This window comes from Leucoraja erinacea, unplaced genomic scaffold, assembly GCF_028641065.1.
Source record: "Leucoraja erinacea ecotype New England unplaced genomic scaffold, Leri_hhj_1 Leri_189S, whole genome shotgun sequence".
In the NCBI taxonomy this organism is placed as follows: Eukaryota; Metazoa; Chordata; class Chondrichthyes; order Rajiformes; family Rajidae; genus Leucoraja; species Leucoraja erinaceus.
In genome coordinates this window covers 128293-142505 of record NW_026576090.1, presented here as the reverse complement: position 1 = coordinate 142505, position 14213 = coordinate 128293, and the positions used below count along the sequence as shown (strand labels likewise).

At 57.2% G+C, this 14213-nt stretch overlaps 2 protein-coding genes across 2 annotated transcripts in view; one reads left to right on the top strand and one right to left on the bottom strand.

Annotated features, from left to right (window-relative positions):
- The window catches only part of ipo4 (importin 4), a 52457-nt gene extending 49281 nt beyond the window's left edge, over positions 1–3176 (bottom strand). The window contains 1 exon segment of the mRNA XM_055666093.1: positions 2952–3176. Coding sequence (XP_055522068.1) covers positions 2952–3017 — 66 coding nt within the window. The 5' untranslated portion in view covers positions 3018–3176.
- Positions 3177–8891: 5715 nt separating this feature from the next.
- Positions 8892–13894, top strand: LOC129716221 (E3 ubiquitin-protein ligase CCNB1IP1). Its single transcript, XM_055666091.1, is given in 5 exon segments — positions 8892–9326; positions 11525–11837; positions 13060–13115; positions 13117–13246; positions 13854–13894. Coding segments are annotated over 5 exon segments (837 nt in total). The 5' UTR covers positions 8892–9029.
- Positions 13895–14213: the final 319 nt, after the last annotated feature.

The following is a 14213-nucleotide window of genomic DNA, read 5'->3' as shown; positions in this document are numbered from 1 at the left end:
AGTTTGCCAAGAAGTACTTAAGAGCAACCACAGTTCTGGAAAAAGGTCTTGTGGACGATGAGACGAAGATTAACATATCAGAGTGATGGTAAGAGCAAAGTATGGAGGAGAGAAGGAACTGCCTAAGATCCAAAGCATACCGCCTCATCTGTGAAACAAGTTGGTGGGTGTGTTATGGCCTGGGGATGTATGGCTGTTGAACTCACATCTTCATTGATACAACTGCTGATGGTAGTAGCTTAATGAATTCTGAAGTGTATAGACACATCCTATCTGCTCAAGTTCAAACAAATGTCTCAAAACTCATTGGCCGGTGGTTCATTTCACAGCAAGACAATGATCCCAAACATACTGCTGAAGCAACAAAGGAGTTTTTCAAAGCTAAAAAATGGTCGATTCTTGAGTGGCCAAGTCCATCACCCGATCTGAACCCAATTGAGCATGCCTTTTATATGCTAGAGAGAAAACTGAAGGCGACTAGCCCCCAAAACAAGCATAAGCTAAAGATGGCTGCAATACAGGCCTGGCAGAGCATCACCAGAGAAGACACCCAGCAACTGGTGATGTCCATGAATCACAGACTTCAAGCAGTCATTGCATGCAAAGGATATGCAACAAAATATTAAACATGACTACTTTCATTTGCATGACATTGCTGTGTCTCAAAATTATGGTGCCCTGAAATGGGGGGGGACTCTGTATAAACACTGCTGTGATTTCTACATGGTGAAACCAAAATGTATAAAAATGAACTTTATTAAAATCTGACAACGTGTACTTTAACCACATGTGCTTTTTTTCTATTACAAATCTCAAAATGTGGAGTACAGAGGCAAATAAATAAATGATGGGTCTTTGTCCCAAACATTATGGACGGCATGTCCTTTAATTGAGGCTGTGCCCTCTGGTCCTCGTCTCTCCCAATAAAGTACGTCCTTTTATTCTGATGCTATGGCCTCTGGTCCAAGACTCTCCCACAAGTGTAAACGTCATCTCTACATCCACTCTATCCAGGCCTTTCACCATTCGGTCATTTTCAATGAGGTCCCCCCCTCATCCTTCTAAACTCCAGCGAGTACAGGCCCAGTGCCATCAAACGCTCATCATAAGTTAAGCGGAGCGGCTTGGCTTGTACACTCTGGAATTTAGAAGGATGAGAAGGGCATCTTATTGAAACATATAAGATTATTAAAGGTTTGGACACGCTAGAGGCAGGAACATGTTCCTGATGTTCGGGGAGTCCAGAACCAGGGGCCACAGTTTAAGAATAAGAAGTAAGGCATTTAGAACAGAGACGAGGAAACACTTTTTCTCACAGAGTTGTGAGTCTGTGGAATTCTCTGCCTCAGAGGGCGGTGGAGGCCAGTTCTCTGGATACTTTCAAGATAGAGCTAGATTGGGCTCTTAAACAAAGTGCAGTCAGGGGATATGGGGAGAAGGCAGGAACGGGATACTGATTGGGGATGATCAGCCATGATCACATTGAATGGCGGCGCTGGCTCGAAAGACCGAATGGCCTACTCCTGTACCAATTGTCTATTAATCAGCCCTATCCGTGCACCCTGCAGGGCCTCACTGAGATGAAATAGTCAGCGTGGTTGCGTTCTCCAGACGAGGGGAAATGATTTACTATGGAGTCGGGTTCAAGAGATTTACAAGGATAAAGATGATGGTTAGAGGATAGACAGTGTAATGGTGCGTTTAAACAGCGTGATGCGATCTCGCTGACAGGTACGGGCATGAAAGGGAAACACCTAGGGCTGATTGATTCCTGAGGCTGTGGATTCCGGGTACACGGGGCCATTCTGGGGCAGTGCCCAGGAGATTGGGCATCGTTCCTCAAAGGGGCCGAACCTTTGAAATTCTGTCCTTCATGCAGAGCTGAGAACTGATTTTCTATCGGCACTGGTTCATTATTGCCACATGCACCGAGATACAGTGAGAAACTTTGTTTTGTGTGTTACTCAGGCAGATCCGTACCATAGGTAAGTAGAACAGGTAAAGAGGAAATAAACAAGGTGTAGGCACTGCCCGTTTCTGGCCTGCCCCATCCTCAGATCCCTGCTCCCTCCCGCCCCCCTCGACCACATTATCCAAGCCACGTCCCCTCATTATCCTAGCCACACACCCATCGGCCAGCCCCCACCTCTTTTAGCATTTACCCTCCCCCCCTCATTAGCCTAGCCACTCTCCTCATTGTCCAGGCCCCTCCCTATGACCCCGTCCCCAGTGTACAGACCCCACCCTCATTGTCAAGGCCGCGCCCACATTATCCAGGCCCCGCCCCCTCATTGTCCAGGCACTGTCCCCAGTGTCCAGCCCCTTCATTGAAACATTGAAAATAGGTGCAGGAGTAGGCCATTCGGCCCTTCGAGCCTGCACCATTCGCCATTCAATATGATCATGGCTGATCATCCAACTCAGTATCCGGTACCTGCCTTCTCTCCATACCCCCTGATCGCTTTAGCCACAACGGCCACATCAAACTCCCTCTTACATCTACCCACGGCCCTGGCCTCAACTACCCTCTGTGGCAGAGAGTTCCAGAGATTCACCACCCTCTGTGTGCGCCCCTCACCCCGCCCCCGTGTCTAGACCCCGCCCCCATTGTCCATGCCACGCCCCCATTGTCCAGGCCACGCCCTCAGTGTCGAGACCCCCCTTGTCCATGCCCCGCCCCCAGTGTCGAGACCCCTCCTCCATTGTACATGTCCCGCCCCTATTGTCAGCCCCCCCCCCGTGTCGAGACCCCGCCCCCATTGTCTAGGCCCCCCCTCCATTGTACAGCCCCCGCCCCCCAGTGTAGAGACCCCGCCTCCATTGTCCAGGCCCCGCCCCCATTTGTCCAGGCCCCGCCCCCGCAGAGCGCGGTGTGTTTGAAGGGCCGCGAGGCGCCGCTGGCGGTTGGTCCTCAGAGCTCGAGCCCGCTCCCCCCCCCGGCCCCCACTCACCTGCTGGATCAGAGCCGTGTCGGGCTCCAGCAGGTTGTTGAGGATCTTCTCCAGGATGTCGGCCATCGCCGCCCCTCTCTCTCGCTCTGTCTCTCTCTCTCTCTCTCTCCCGCCGGTGCCCGTAGCCGCGCAGCCTCTCCTGCCGGCAACGTGCTTCCGACTGGCGGCCGCAGCCCCCCCCCTCCCCCTCAGCGCCCGGCACTGTCTGTCTGACGTGAGGCAGCGTGGAGGCGGCGCGGCGACCGGGGTGGATGCAGCGCCACTAGCGGCCGGGAGGTCCAGCAACACCTGGCGGCTACAGTGCCACTAGTCCAACAACGGGGGCGGCTGCAGCGCCACTACAGGCCGGGAGGTCCAGCAACGGCTGTCTAACGGGGGCGGCTGCACCGCCACTAGCGGCCGGGAGGTCCAGCAACGCTTGGCGACCGGGGGCAGCTGCAGCGCCACTACAGGCCGGGAGGTCCAGCAACGGCTGTCTAACGGGGGCGGCTGCAGCGCCACCAGCGGCCGGAAGGTCCAGCAACGTCTGGTACACAAAAATGCTGGAGAAACTCAGCGGGTGCAGCAGCATCTATGGAGCGAAGGAAATGGGCGACGTTTCGGGCCGAAACCCCTTCTTCAGACTGATGGGGGGTGGGGGGGGAGAAGGAAGGAAAAAGGGAGGAGAAGGAGCCCGAGGGTGGGGGGGAGGGGGGGATGGGAGGAGACAGCTCGAGGTTTAAGGAAGGGGAGGAGACAGCAAGGGCTAGCAAAACTGGGAGAATTCAACGTGCATGCCATCCGGACGCAAGCAACCCAGGCGGAATATGAGGTGCTGTTCCTCCAATTTCCGGTGTTGCTCACTCTGGCAATGGAGGAGACCCAGGACAGAGAGGTCGGATTGGGAATGGGAGGGGGAGTTGAACTGCTGAGCCACCGGGAGGTCAGGTTGGTTCTTGCGGACTGAGCGGAGGTGTTCGACGAAACGATCGCCCAACCTCCGCTTAGTCTCCCCGATGTAAATCAGCTGACATCTAGAGCAGCGGATACAGTAGATGAGGTTGGAAGAGATACAGGTGAACCTTTGTCGCACCTGGAACGACTGCTTGGGTCCTTGAATGGAGTCGAGGGGGGAGGTGAAGGGACAGGTATTGCATTTCTTGCGGTTGCAACGGAAAGTGCCCGGGGAGGGGGTGTTATGGGAGGGAAGGGAGGAATTGACAAGGGAGTTGCGGAGGGAGCGGTCTTTGCGGAAGGCAGACATAGGGGGAGATGGGAAGATGTGGCGAGTGGTGGGGTCACGTTGGAGGTGGCGGAAATGGCGGAGGATTATGTGTTGTATTTGCCGGCTGGTGGGGTGAAAGGTGAGGACTAGGGGGACTCTGCCCTTGTTGCGAGTGCGGGGATGGGGAGAGAGAGCAGTGTTGCGGGGTATGGATGAGATCCTGGTGCGAGCTTCATCTATGGTGGCAGAGGGGAATCCCCGTTCCCTAAAGAACGAGGACATTTCCGATGCCCTGGTGTGGAACGTCACATCCTGGGAGCAGATGCGGCGTAGGTGGAGGAATTGGGAGTAGGGGATGGAGTCTTTACAGGGGCAGGGTGGGAAGACGTGTAGTCCAGATAGCCATGGTAGGTGCAGGAGGTGGCCCCAAAGCAGTCGTCAATGTAACAGAGGTAGAGGTCGGGGATGGGGCCCTGGTACGTATTGAACAAGGATTGTTCAACGTACCTGACAAAGAGGCAGGCGTAGCTGGGGCCCATGCGTGTGCCCATAGCTACGCCTTGTGTTTGGAGGAAATGGGAGGAGTCAAACGTAAAGTTGTTGAGGGCGAGGACCAACTCCGCTAGGCGGAGGAGAGTGTCAGTGGCTGGGTATAGGTTGCTCCTCTGGTCGAGGAAGAACCAGAGGGCTTTGAGGCCATCCTGGTGGGGGATGGAGGTGTAGAGTGACTGGACATCCATGGTGAAGATGAGGGGGTGAGGGCCTAGAGAGTGGAATGCGTGGAGGCGGCGGAGAATGTCTGAGGTGTCTAGAACATAGGTGGGAAGGGATATGACCAAGGGGGATAGTATGGAGTCAAGGTATGTGGAGATGAGTTCGGTGGGGCACGAACAGGCAGAGACAATGGGTCTGCCGGGAGAGCAGGGTTTGTGGATTTTGATGAGAAGGTAAAAACGTGCCGTGCGGGGCTGGGGAACGATGAGGTTGGAAGATTGGTCGGGCAGGGCGTGGGAATTGATGAAGTCGGTGATGGTGCTAGATATGGTGGCCTGGTTGTCGTTAGTGGGGTCATGGTCCAAGGGTAAGTAGGAGGAGGTGTCCGAGAGTTGGCGCGTGGCCTCAGCTTTGTAGAGATCGACGCGCCAGACTACCACGGCACCTCGTTTGTCGGCTGGTTTGATGACCCAATCTGGGTTTTTGCGGAGTGATTCAATGGCAGTGCTTTCAGAGGGGGAAAGATTGGAGTGACACAGGGGAGTGGAGAAGTTGAGGCGGTTGACGTCGCGGCGGCAGTTCTGGATAAAGAGTTCCAGAGCCGGGACGTTACGAGGGGGGTTCCACGAGGAGGGGGTGCGTTGGAGACGGGAAAAAGGGTCATCATTGGGTGGCGAGGACTCCTTCCCATGGAAGTGCGCTGTGAGGCGGAGGCGACGGTAGAACCGCTCCAAGTCATGGTGGGCGCGGAACTCATTGAGATGGGGACGGAGGGGGACAAAGGTAAGACCTCTGCTGAGGACAGACCGTTCGGTGTGGGAGAGGGGGAGGTCGGGGTGGATGGTGAACACCCGGCAGCGATGGGAGTTGGGACCAGAGGAAGGCAGGTGGGTGGAGTGGGATGGGGCGATGTGTCGGGGGGGGGGCTGTGGGTGTTGGGGGGGGTGGGGGGGGGGGGGGGGGGGGGGGGTGTGTGGGGGGGGGGGGGGAGGGGGGGGGGGGGGGAGGAGGGGCGGGGGGGGGAGAGGGCTGTAATGTGGGGGGGGAAGAGCGGAGGTGACATGGGGGAGGGTCAGTGGAGCAGCCACTGAGGTTAGCAAGGCTGGGCAGACGGGCACTAGGACCCAGTGGAGTGCAGACACCACTGCACTTCACTGCTCTTAAACAGAGGGTGACTCAGGAAGGAAGTTGAAATAAATCAAATCAGACAACTTGAAGAGGATAAAAAAAACGTAACCATCATTAGTAGAAACAAGGAACTTTAGATGCTGGTTTATACCAAAGATACAAAGCGCTGGAGTAACTCAAGTCAGGAAGCATCTCTGGAGAAAAAGGATGGGTAACGTTTCAGTCAGGATCATTCTGCGAGCCATCATTAATTGATTGCAAATCAGGATGAAGTAAAGCAAAAAGAAAATGCAGATTCAGGAATTCTGGCAAATCCAAAACTGTGAAATAGCTATTTGCCTGAGATGCTATCCACACCATTGAGTTTGGTCCATAACCCTCAAACTTTTCCCATCCATGTATAACTGAGGCCATACACCCACCACCCTTTGTGTGTGACCATTTGTGGTGAGCAGGTCCCTGAGATCCCTCAAACTGGCCCCATTGATGTAAACCTGTCCCTGAACTGTATCCTAATGTTGTTGAACTGTATCCCCTGTTGGCAGAATTTGTGGCAGCTTTTTCCATACACCCACCACTCTTTGTGTGAAAAAGTTACCCTTCAGATTCCTATTAAATCATTTCCCCTTCAACTTAAACCTAAGGATGAATCATCTTAATCTGGCAAATTTCCAAACAGGTTGTTTAAAGAATTAGTGAACATCATAATCAGTTATTTCCCAATCTTTAGGAAATGGATTTCCACATTCTCCACCTGTGGCACTCCTGAAACGGCTGTGAATAGCTGTGTATGGTTCCAGTTTTTCATTCTTTGCTAGGACAACATGCTGGAGGAACTCATGCTTGACTAGACTTCTGCATCTTATCCCACATCCAACAAATTGAATGGATGAGTCCCTGCCTTTGACTGCTTTATCTATATAGCACGTTTTAAGTCAACTCTGCATTGACGGAAGTGCTTCTACAGGGTAAGAGAAGTGAAGTTGTGTCCCATGGGAAACCAGAGAAAAAGGTGAAGCCGAAATTGAGGGTGTCAGGTGGGGGGGGAGAACACAGGGGGGGGGTATGGGGAGGAGGGGAGAGTGGGGAGGGGAGGGTAAAGTAGGGGTGAGGGGGGTCATTCTGGTCACACCCCACAACCCCCACCCCGGGTTCAGGGGCATTTCCGGCAGAAACGAAACGTCCGTCGATGACCCGCTCCCGCCCAAACATGGCGAGAAGTGACGTCGTGTCCCGTGGGAATGGCGCCGGTTGAAGGGTGAAGCCGGGCTGGACCCCGTCACGTGTCGGGGGAGCAGCTGTTGGGGGGGGGGGGAGGGGGGCAGCTTCACTCTTATAGAGGAGCCTCTATAATGTTTGATACAGAGAGTACAGGCTGCAGCCCTTCCCCCTCCCTCCCTCCCTCTTCCCGCTGCCCGCCCCAGTGGACAATGTGTGTGAGGTACAGACAGTGCTGGCCAAAGATCCTATAACGGAGCAAGATAGTTTACTGCTGCCAAATGCAATGGGCTGACGTGTAGTCCGCTACGGAGGGGATCCTGGGCATTTTTCTCCGCACATTTTAGTAACCGGAACCTACCCGACCCGACCCGACTCGCAATGTAATCCAAAGATCTTATAGCAGAGCTCTAGAATCTCTGGTGTCATATCTGTTCATATCTACAGTATTTACATCTCCACCATAGGGTGATTTCACGAAAGGTCACTGGAGCGTAGATCCGCACCCACGTGACCGAAAATCTCAAGTGGAGGACATGCTAGACATCCGGTACATGTTAGTGGATGGGAAAACACGCACTTTCCCACCCGTTAAAAACATAGAAAATGGCCAGGTTTTGATCTGCAATTTATTGTGCCAGTCGGGGTGACCGTGAGGCACAGCTACCTAGATTTACAGTTTAAAAAAAAGATAGAAACTAAGGTAAATTAAAAAGGGAGCTGAAAGTGCCAATCCAGCGGAAGTGAACAGCGGACATTTGCCGTGGAGATTTAAAGGTCCAAAATAATGGGAATTATCGCGTTTGCTCGCTGAATTTCATCAAAAGTAAGGCATTATTGACTTCCACAATGTTGCATTGCTGCCACCTTCTGGCTTCATTCCACAATACTCATGTCTTTACATTAGATCCTTTTTATAAGCCCAGAGGCCCTCAAGAAATCAAACAACAACTTTATTCCTTTTCCTTTCCCTCCACACTCTAGAATGTTCTTTACTGATATTTCTGTCAATCCAATTTTCCTCATTTCAATGATCATAAATCCTCTTTCTGTCTCATATCTCCTACATGCAACTAGGGCATGCTGAACTGTTTCTGGCTGTTGGCATTCCTCACACAGCCCAGTAGGGTGTTTTCCCAATATTTTTAATGTGCTGTTCAGGTGAGTGTGTCCTATCCTCAATTTATAGTCACCACCTGCACCTCCCCCCTACACACCTTCCCCCCCACACCTGCACCTCCCCCCTACACCTCCCCCCTACACCTTCCACCCCACACCTCCCCCCTACACCCTTCCACCCCACACCTTCCCACCCCACACCTTGCACCCCACACCTGCACCACCCCCCTACACCTCCCTCTTACACCTGCACCTCCCCCCTACACCTCCCCCTCCCCCCCTGCACCTCCCCCCACACCTGAACCCTCCCCCCAACACCTGCACCCTCCCCCCAACACCTGCACCCTCCCCCTACACCTGCACCCTCCCCCCTACACCTGCACCACCCCCCTACTCCTCCCCCCACACCTACACCTTCCCCCCCCCCCCACACCTGCACCTTCCACCCCACACCTGAACCCTCCCCCCAACACCTCCCCCCACACCTGCACCGCGCGCGCTCCTGATCTTCCCGCGCTATTGCGACGCCTCGTGCTGCGAGCGGCGGTTGCTCTCCCGCCCCGCGCCTGCGCCCTGGCCTGGTCCTCCACCCCGGTCCTCCCGCCCCGCGCCTGCGCCCTGGCCTGGTCCTCCCACCCCGGTCCTCCCGCCCCGCGCCTGCGCCCTGGCCCTCCTTCCTCCCCGCTGCCGCCGCCATGTCGCTGGGCGACGACGCGCTGGTCTGCAACTTCTCCCGCTGCCGGGCCCGCCTGTCGGGCTTCGCCTGGGTCACCGCCTGCTCCCACGTCTTCTGCGACCAGCACGGCAGCGGCGAGTTCAGCCGCTCCCCCGCCCTGTGCCCCGCCTGCCGCAGCGCCCTGGCCGGCAAACTCGACATTGTCCGCACCCAGCTCTGCCCCAGCGAGGAGTACAAGGCCATGGTGTTGGCCGGACTCAAACCCGAACTCGTGCTCGACATCGCTGCCCGGGCCCTCGCCTTCTGGACGTACCAGGTAGCGCCTCACACTGGGTTACAGGGGTACAGGGCACTGGGATACAGGACAGGGGACTGGGGTACAGGACAGGAGGCTTGGGTATAGGGGATGGGGTACAGGACATTGGGTTGGGTACAGGGGGTGGGGGACTGGGGTACAGGACTGGGGGACAGGGGTAAAGGGGACTGGGGGTACAGGGTGATGGGGTACAGGGCACTGGGATACAGGGGGGCTGGGCGTACAGGGGCCTCGGGGGGGTACAGGGGGCTGGGGTACAGAGTGATGGGGTACAGGGGGCTGGGGTACAGAGTGATGGGGTACAGGGTGGCTGGGGTACAGGGTGACTGAGATACAGGGGGATTGGGATACAGGGGACTGGGGTGCAGGGGGCTAGGGGACTGGGGGGTAAAGGGGACTGGGGTACAGGGTGATGGGATACAGGGGACTGGGGTACAAGAGGGTGCAGAGTACAAGGCTATGTTGCTGTCCGGCCTGAGGGTATCAGGTAGGGGGCGAGGGACTGCAGGGAGGGGGTAGAGGGGGGATTCGGCGCCAACCAGCGATCCCGCACACTAACACTATCCTACACACACTAGGGACATTTACAATCTTCACTAAAGCCAATTAACTTACAAAGCTGCATGTCTTTGGAGTGTGGGAAGAAACCCATGCAGGTCACAGGGAGAACGTGCAAACTCCGTACAGACAGCACTCGTAGTCAGGATGGAACCTGGGTCTCTGGCGCTGTAACGCAGCAGCTCTACCGCTGTGACACCTACTCCTATCAATTATGAACTTTAGAAAGGAAATGAGGAGGAATTTCTCTAGTGAAAGGGTGTTGAATCTGTGGAGTTTATTGCCACGGAAGGCTGTGGAGGCAAAGTAATTTGGCATAGTTTGATAGATTTTTGATTAGTACGGGTGTCAGGAGTTACGGGGAGAAGGCAGGAGAATGTGGTTGAGAGAGGAAGATAGATCAACCGGGATTGAATGGTGGAGTAGATGTGATGGGCTGAATGGCCTCTTTTTTCTCCTATCATTTATGAGCTGGGATCAAGGGGATCCCTGGAGGAGTTTTGGGAGAATGGGGGTAGGAAGCGGAGAGAGATCAGGAGGGGAGGGTGTGTGGGGGTCTCTTGGCTCCCAGTGCTGAGCTGTAGGATTCAGTTTAGTTTATTATCACGTGTACCAGGAAAGCTTATGTTGCGTGCTAACCAGTCAGCAGAAAGACAAAAACATGATTACAATCGAGCCGTTTACAGAGGACAGATACATGATATGGGAATAACGTTTAGTGCAAGGCAAAGCTAGTAAAGTCCAATCAATTGTAGTCCGAGGGTCACCAATGAGGTAGATAGTAGTTCAGGACTGCTCCCTGTTTGTGGTAGGATGGTTCAGTTGCCTGATGACAGCCGGGAAGAAACTCTCCCTGAATCTGGTGGTGTGCGTTTTCACACTTCTGTACCTCTTGTCCGTTGGGAGAGGGGAGAAGAGGGAGCGGCCGGGGTGGCGACTCGTCTTTGATTGTGCTGCTGGCCTTGCCAAGGCAGCGTGAGGTGTAGATGGAGTCAATGGAAGTGAGGTTGGTTTGTGTGTGTGCGATGGTCCGGGCTGCGTCCACAACTGCAGTTCCTCGCGGTCTCGGATGGAGCTGTTCCCAAACCGTGTTGTGATGCATCCCGATGAAATGCGATCGACGGCACAGGTGTAATGCATGAGGGGAGAGTGTGGCGTTTACCATGGGTCCTAGTTCCAGGCTGCTGGCTGTGGTGGAGGAGCCCTTGGGTCAGGGGTGGGCAACCTTGTTCTGCATAGGGGCCGGCACGCACGTGTGTGAGCCACATCTACCACGTGTACACATGGATCCCGCCCCGGAGGGCAGGCATCAAATCATGTGTTCACAGAAGGTAGACAACAAAAATGCGGGAGAAACTCAGCGGGTGAGGCAGCCTCTCATGCAACCCTTGCAGGCGCCCACTGAATTTCTCCGGCATTTTTGTCGACCTTCGATTTTTCCAGCATCTGCAGTTCTTTCTTAACCGTGTTCACAGAAGGTGCGCGACTGTGCTGGCGGCTTGGTGCAAGATGCGGTACACTAGAGCTCGGCGAGCCGATGATTATGGGGGAAAAAACCCGCCTGCGGGCCGGATGATTTTGGGTTGTGGGCCGCAGGTTGCCAGACACACCCTGCCCTGAGCCCAGCACCTCTCCCACAGATCCACCAGGAGCGGATGTACCAGGAGTACTCGTACAACAAGGCGGAGGGGCGCCTGCGACAGATGGAGAAGGTGTACACTCAGCAGATTCAGGGCAAGGACCTGGAGGTGAGCAACAGCCGGGGGGAGGTGAGCACGCTGAAGAAACTGCTGGAGGAGTACAAGACCAAGTACGGGGAGATCTGTGAGAAGCTGCTCGAGAGGAACCGCCAGTACCAGCGGCTGCAGGGGCTGTACGACAGTCTGCGGCTACGCAGCATGGCCCTGGCTGGAGAGGGAGAGGGGCCCGCAGACGGCTACGGGCTGAATGCAGGTAAGGGCGGGCTGACTGGCTGCAGGTATGGGGTGGGTTGTGGTGGGTTAGAGTGGTGGGGCGGGGTGGGATGGGTTAGGGCGGGGTGGGTTAGGGTGGGCGGGATGGGTTGGGGCGGGGTGGGTTAGAGTGGGCGGGGGTGGGATTTAGGGCGGGGTGGGATGGGTTAGGGCGGGGTGGGATGGGTTAGGGCGGGGTGGGATGGGTTAGGGCGGGGCAGGATGGGTTAGGGCGGGGGGGTTAGAGTGGGCGGGGTGGATTAGAGTGGGCGGGGTGGATGGGTTGGGGCGGGGCGGGATGGGTTGGGGCGGGGCGGGATGGGTTTAGGGCGGGGCGGGATGGGTTAGGGCGGGGCGGGATGGTTAGGGCGGGGCGGGTTAGGGCGGGGGGGGTGGGATGGGTTTGGGCGGGTGGGATGGGTTAGGGCGGGGTGGGATGGGTTAGGGCGGGGCAGGATGGGTTAGGGCGGGGTGGGTTAGGAGTGGGCGGGGGTGGATTAGAGTGGGCGGGGCGGGATGGGTTGGGGCGGGGCGGGATGGGTTAGGGCGGGGCGGGATGGGTTAGGGCGGGGCAGGATGGGTTAGGGCGGGGTGGGTTAGAGTGGGCGGGGGGGATTAGAGTGGGCGGGGGCGGGATGGGTTGGGGCGGGATGGGTTAGGGCGGGGCGGGATGGGTTAGGGCGGGGCGGGGTGGGTTAGGGCGGGGTGGGATGGGTTTAGGGCGGGGCGGGTTAGGGCGGGGTGGGATGGGTTAGGGTGGGGTGGGTTAGGGGCGGGGTGGGTTAGAGTGGGCGGGGTGGGATGGGTTAGGGGCGGGGTGGGATGGGTTAGGGCGGGGTGGGGTTAGAGTGGGCGGGGTGGGATGGGTTAGGGCAGGGTGGGTTATGGTAGGGGTGGGTTGGGGTTAGGGGGCGGGGTGGGGTTAGGGGTCAGGGTGGGGTGGGGTCAAGGTGGGTTAGGCCTAGGGTGGGTTAGGGCTAGGCTGGTGTTAGGGTTGGGTGGGTCAGTGCTAGGGTGGGTGGGCTAGGTTTAGGGTGGGGTTAGGTTAGGGTGGGTGGGCTAGGGTGGGGTGGGGTCCGTGATGCAGTCACAGGGATCAGCTCGTTGTCATGGGGTCCGAGGGTCAGGAGTAAATCGGGGACTGAGGGTCAGAAGGTTGTGCTTCAGGGGCCGAGGGTCAGGGGTCAAGCTCTCACTGACCATACCCCCCCCTCCCTCCGCAGGCCCTTCTGGAAAGTTCCCCCGGGGCAGAGTCTCCCCCTCGGGGGGCCACGGCTGGTGGAGACTTCTGTTTCCGCCCCTCCTTCTTCGGCTCGCCCGGGCCGGAGCGTGCTGGCAACTTCTTCAACTTCTCCCCCGCAGAGGAGCGCGACCAGCTGGCAGCCGCCGGACACGGCTTCACACTCAAGCGTGTGTTTGACCCCCCCCCCCCCCCCCCCCACACTGCCCCCACCCCAAACCCCATCTCCCCAACCCCCTACATCAGCCGGGCCCGGACACGGCTTCACACTCAAGCGTGTGTGAGACCCCCCCGCCCCCCCCCCCCATCCCCACACTGCCCCCACCCCACACTGCCCCACCCCAAACCCCATCTCCCCAACCCCCTACATCAGCCGGGGCCCAGACACGGCTTCACACTCAAGCGTGTGTGAGACCCCCCCCCCCCTCCCCACACTGCCCCACCCCAAACCCCATCTCCCCAACCCCCTACATCAGCCCGGCCCGGGCAAGGCGTCACACTCGAACATGTGTGAGACACCCCCCCCCCCCACACTGCCCCACCCCAAACCCCAACCCCCCACATCAGCCGGGCCCAGACACGGCTTCACACTCAAACGTGTGTGAGACCTCCCCCCCCCCCCCCCTCACTGTTCCAATCCTCCACACTCCCGACTGCCTCCCCCCCCCCCCCCCCCCTGGAAACTGCTACACACTCAGTGGATGTGAGGCCCCCCCTCATCCCACCCCCCACCCCGTTCACCTCTCCCCACAACCCCCATCTCCCCACTAACACCAGCCGGACCTGGAAACAGCTTCATCACCCTCAAGCAGGTGTGAGAGACCCCCACCTACTCTTAACCCAGTGTACACCCCTTCCCCCCCCCCCAGCACCAGACCCCCCTCCCCCCCCCACCCACACTCCCCCAGCACCAGACCCCCCTCCCCCCCCCCCCCACCCCCCCGTGTTCTGTGACGTTGCCCCCCAATAAACCTGTTTTGTTGACGTTTGTCAGCCTCATCCTTCTGGGGGACACGCGAGGTGTGGTGTGGGGGGACTCGGTGGGATTAGGGAGGTGAAAGAGAAAAGGGGGGCAGAGGTGAGGGGGGGGGGGGGGGTAGGATTTGAGGGGTGGGTGCACTGAATGGGGAGTTGTTT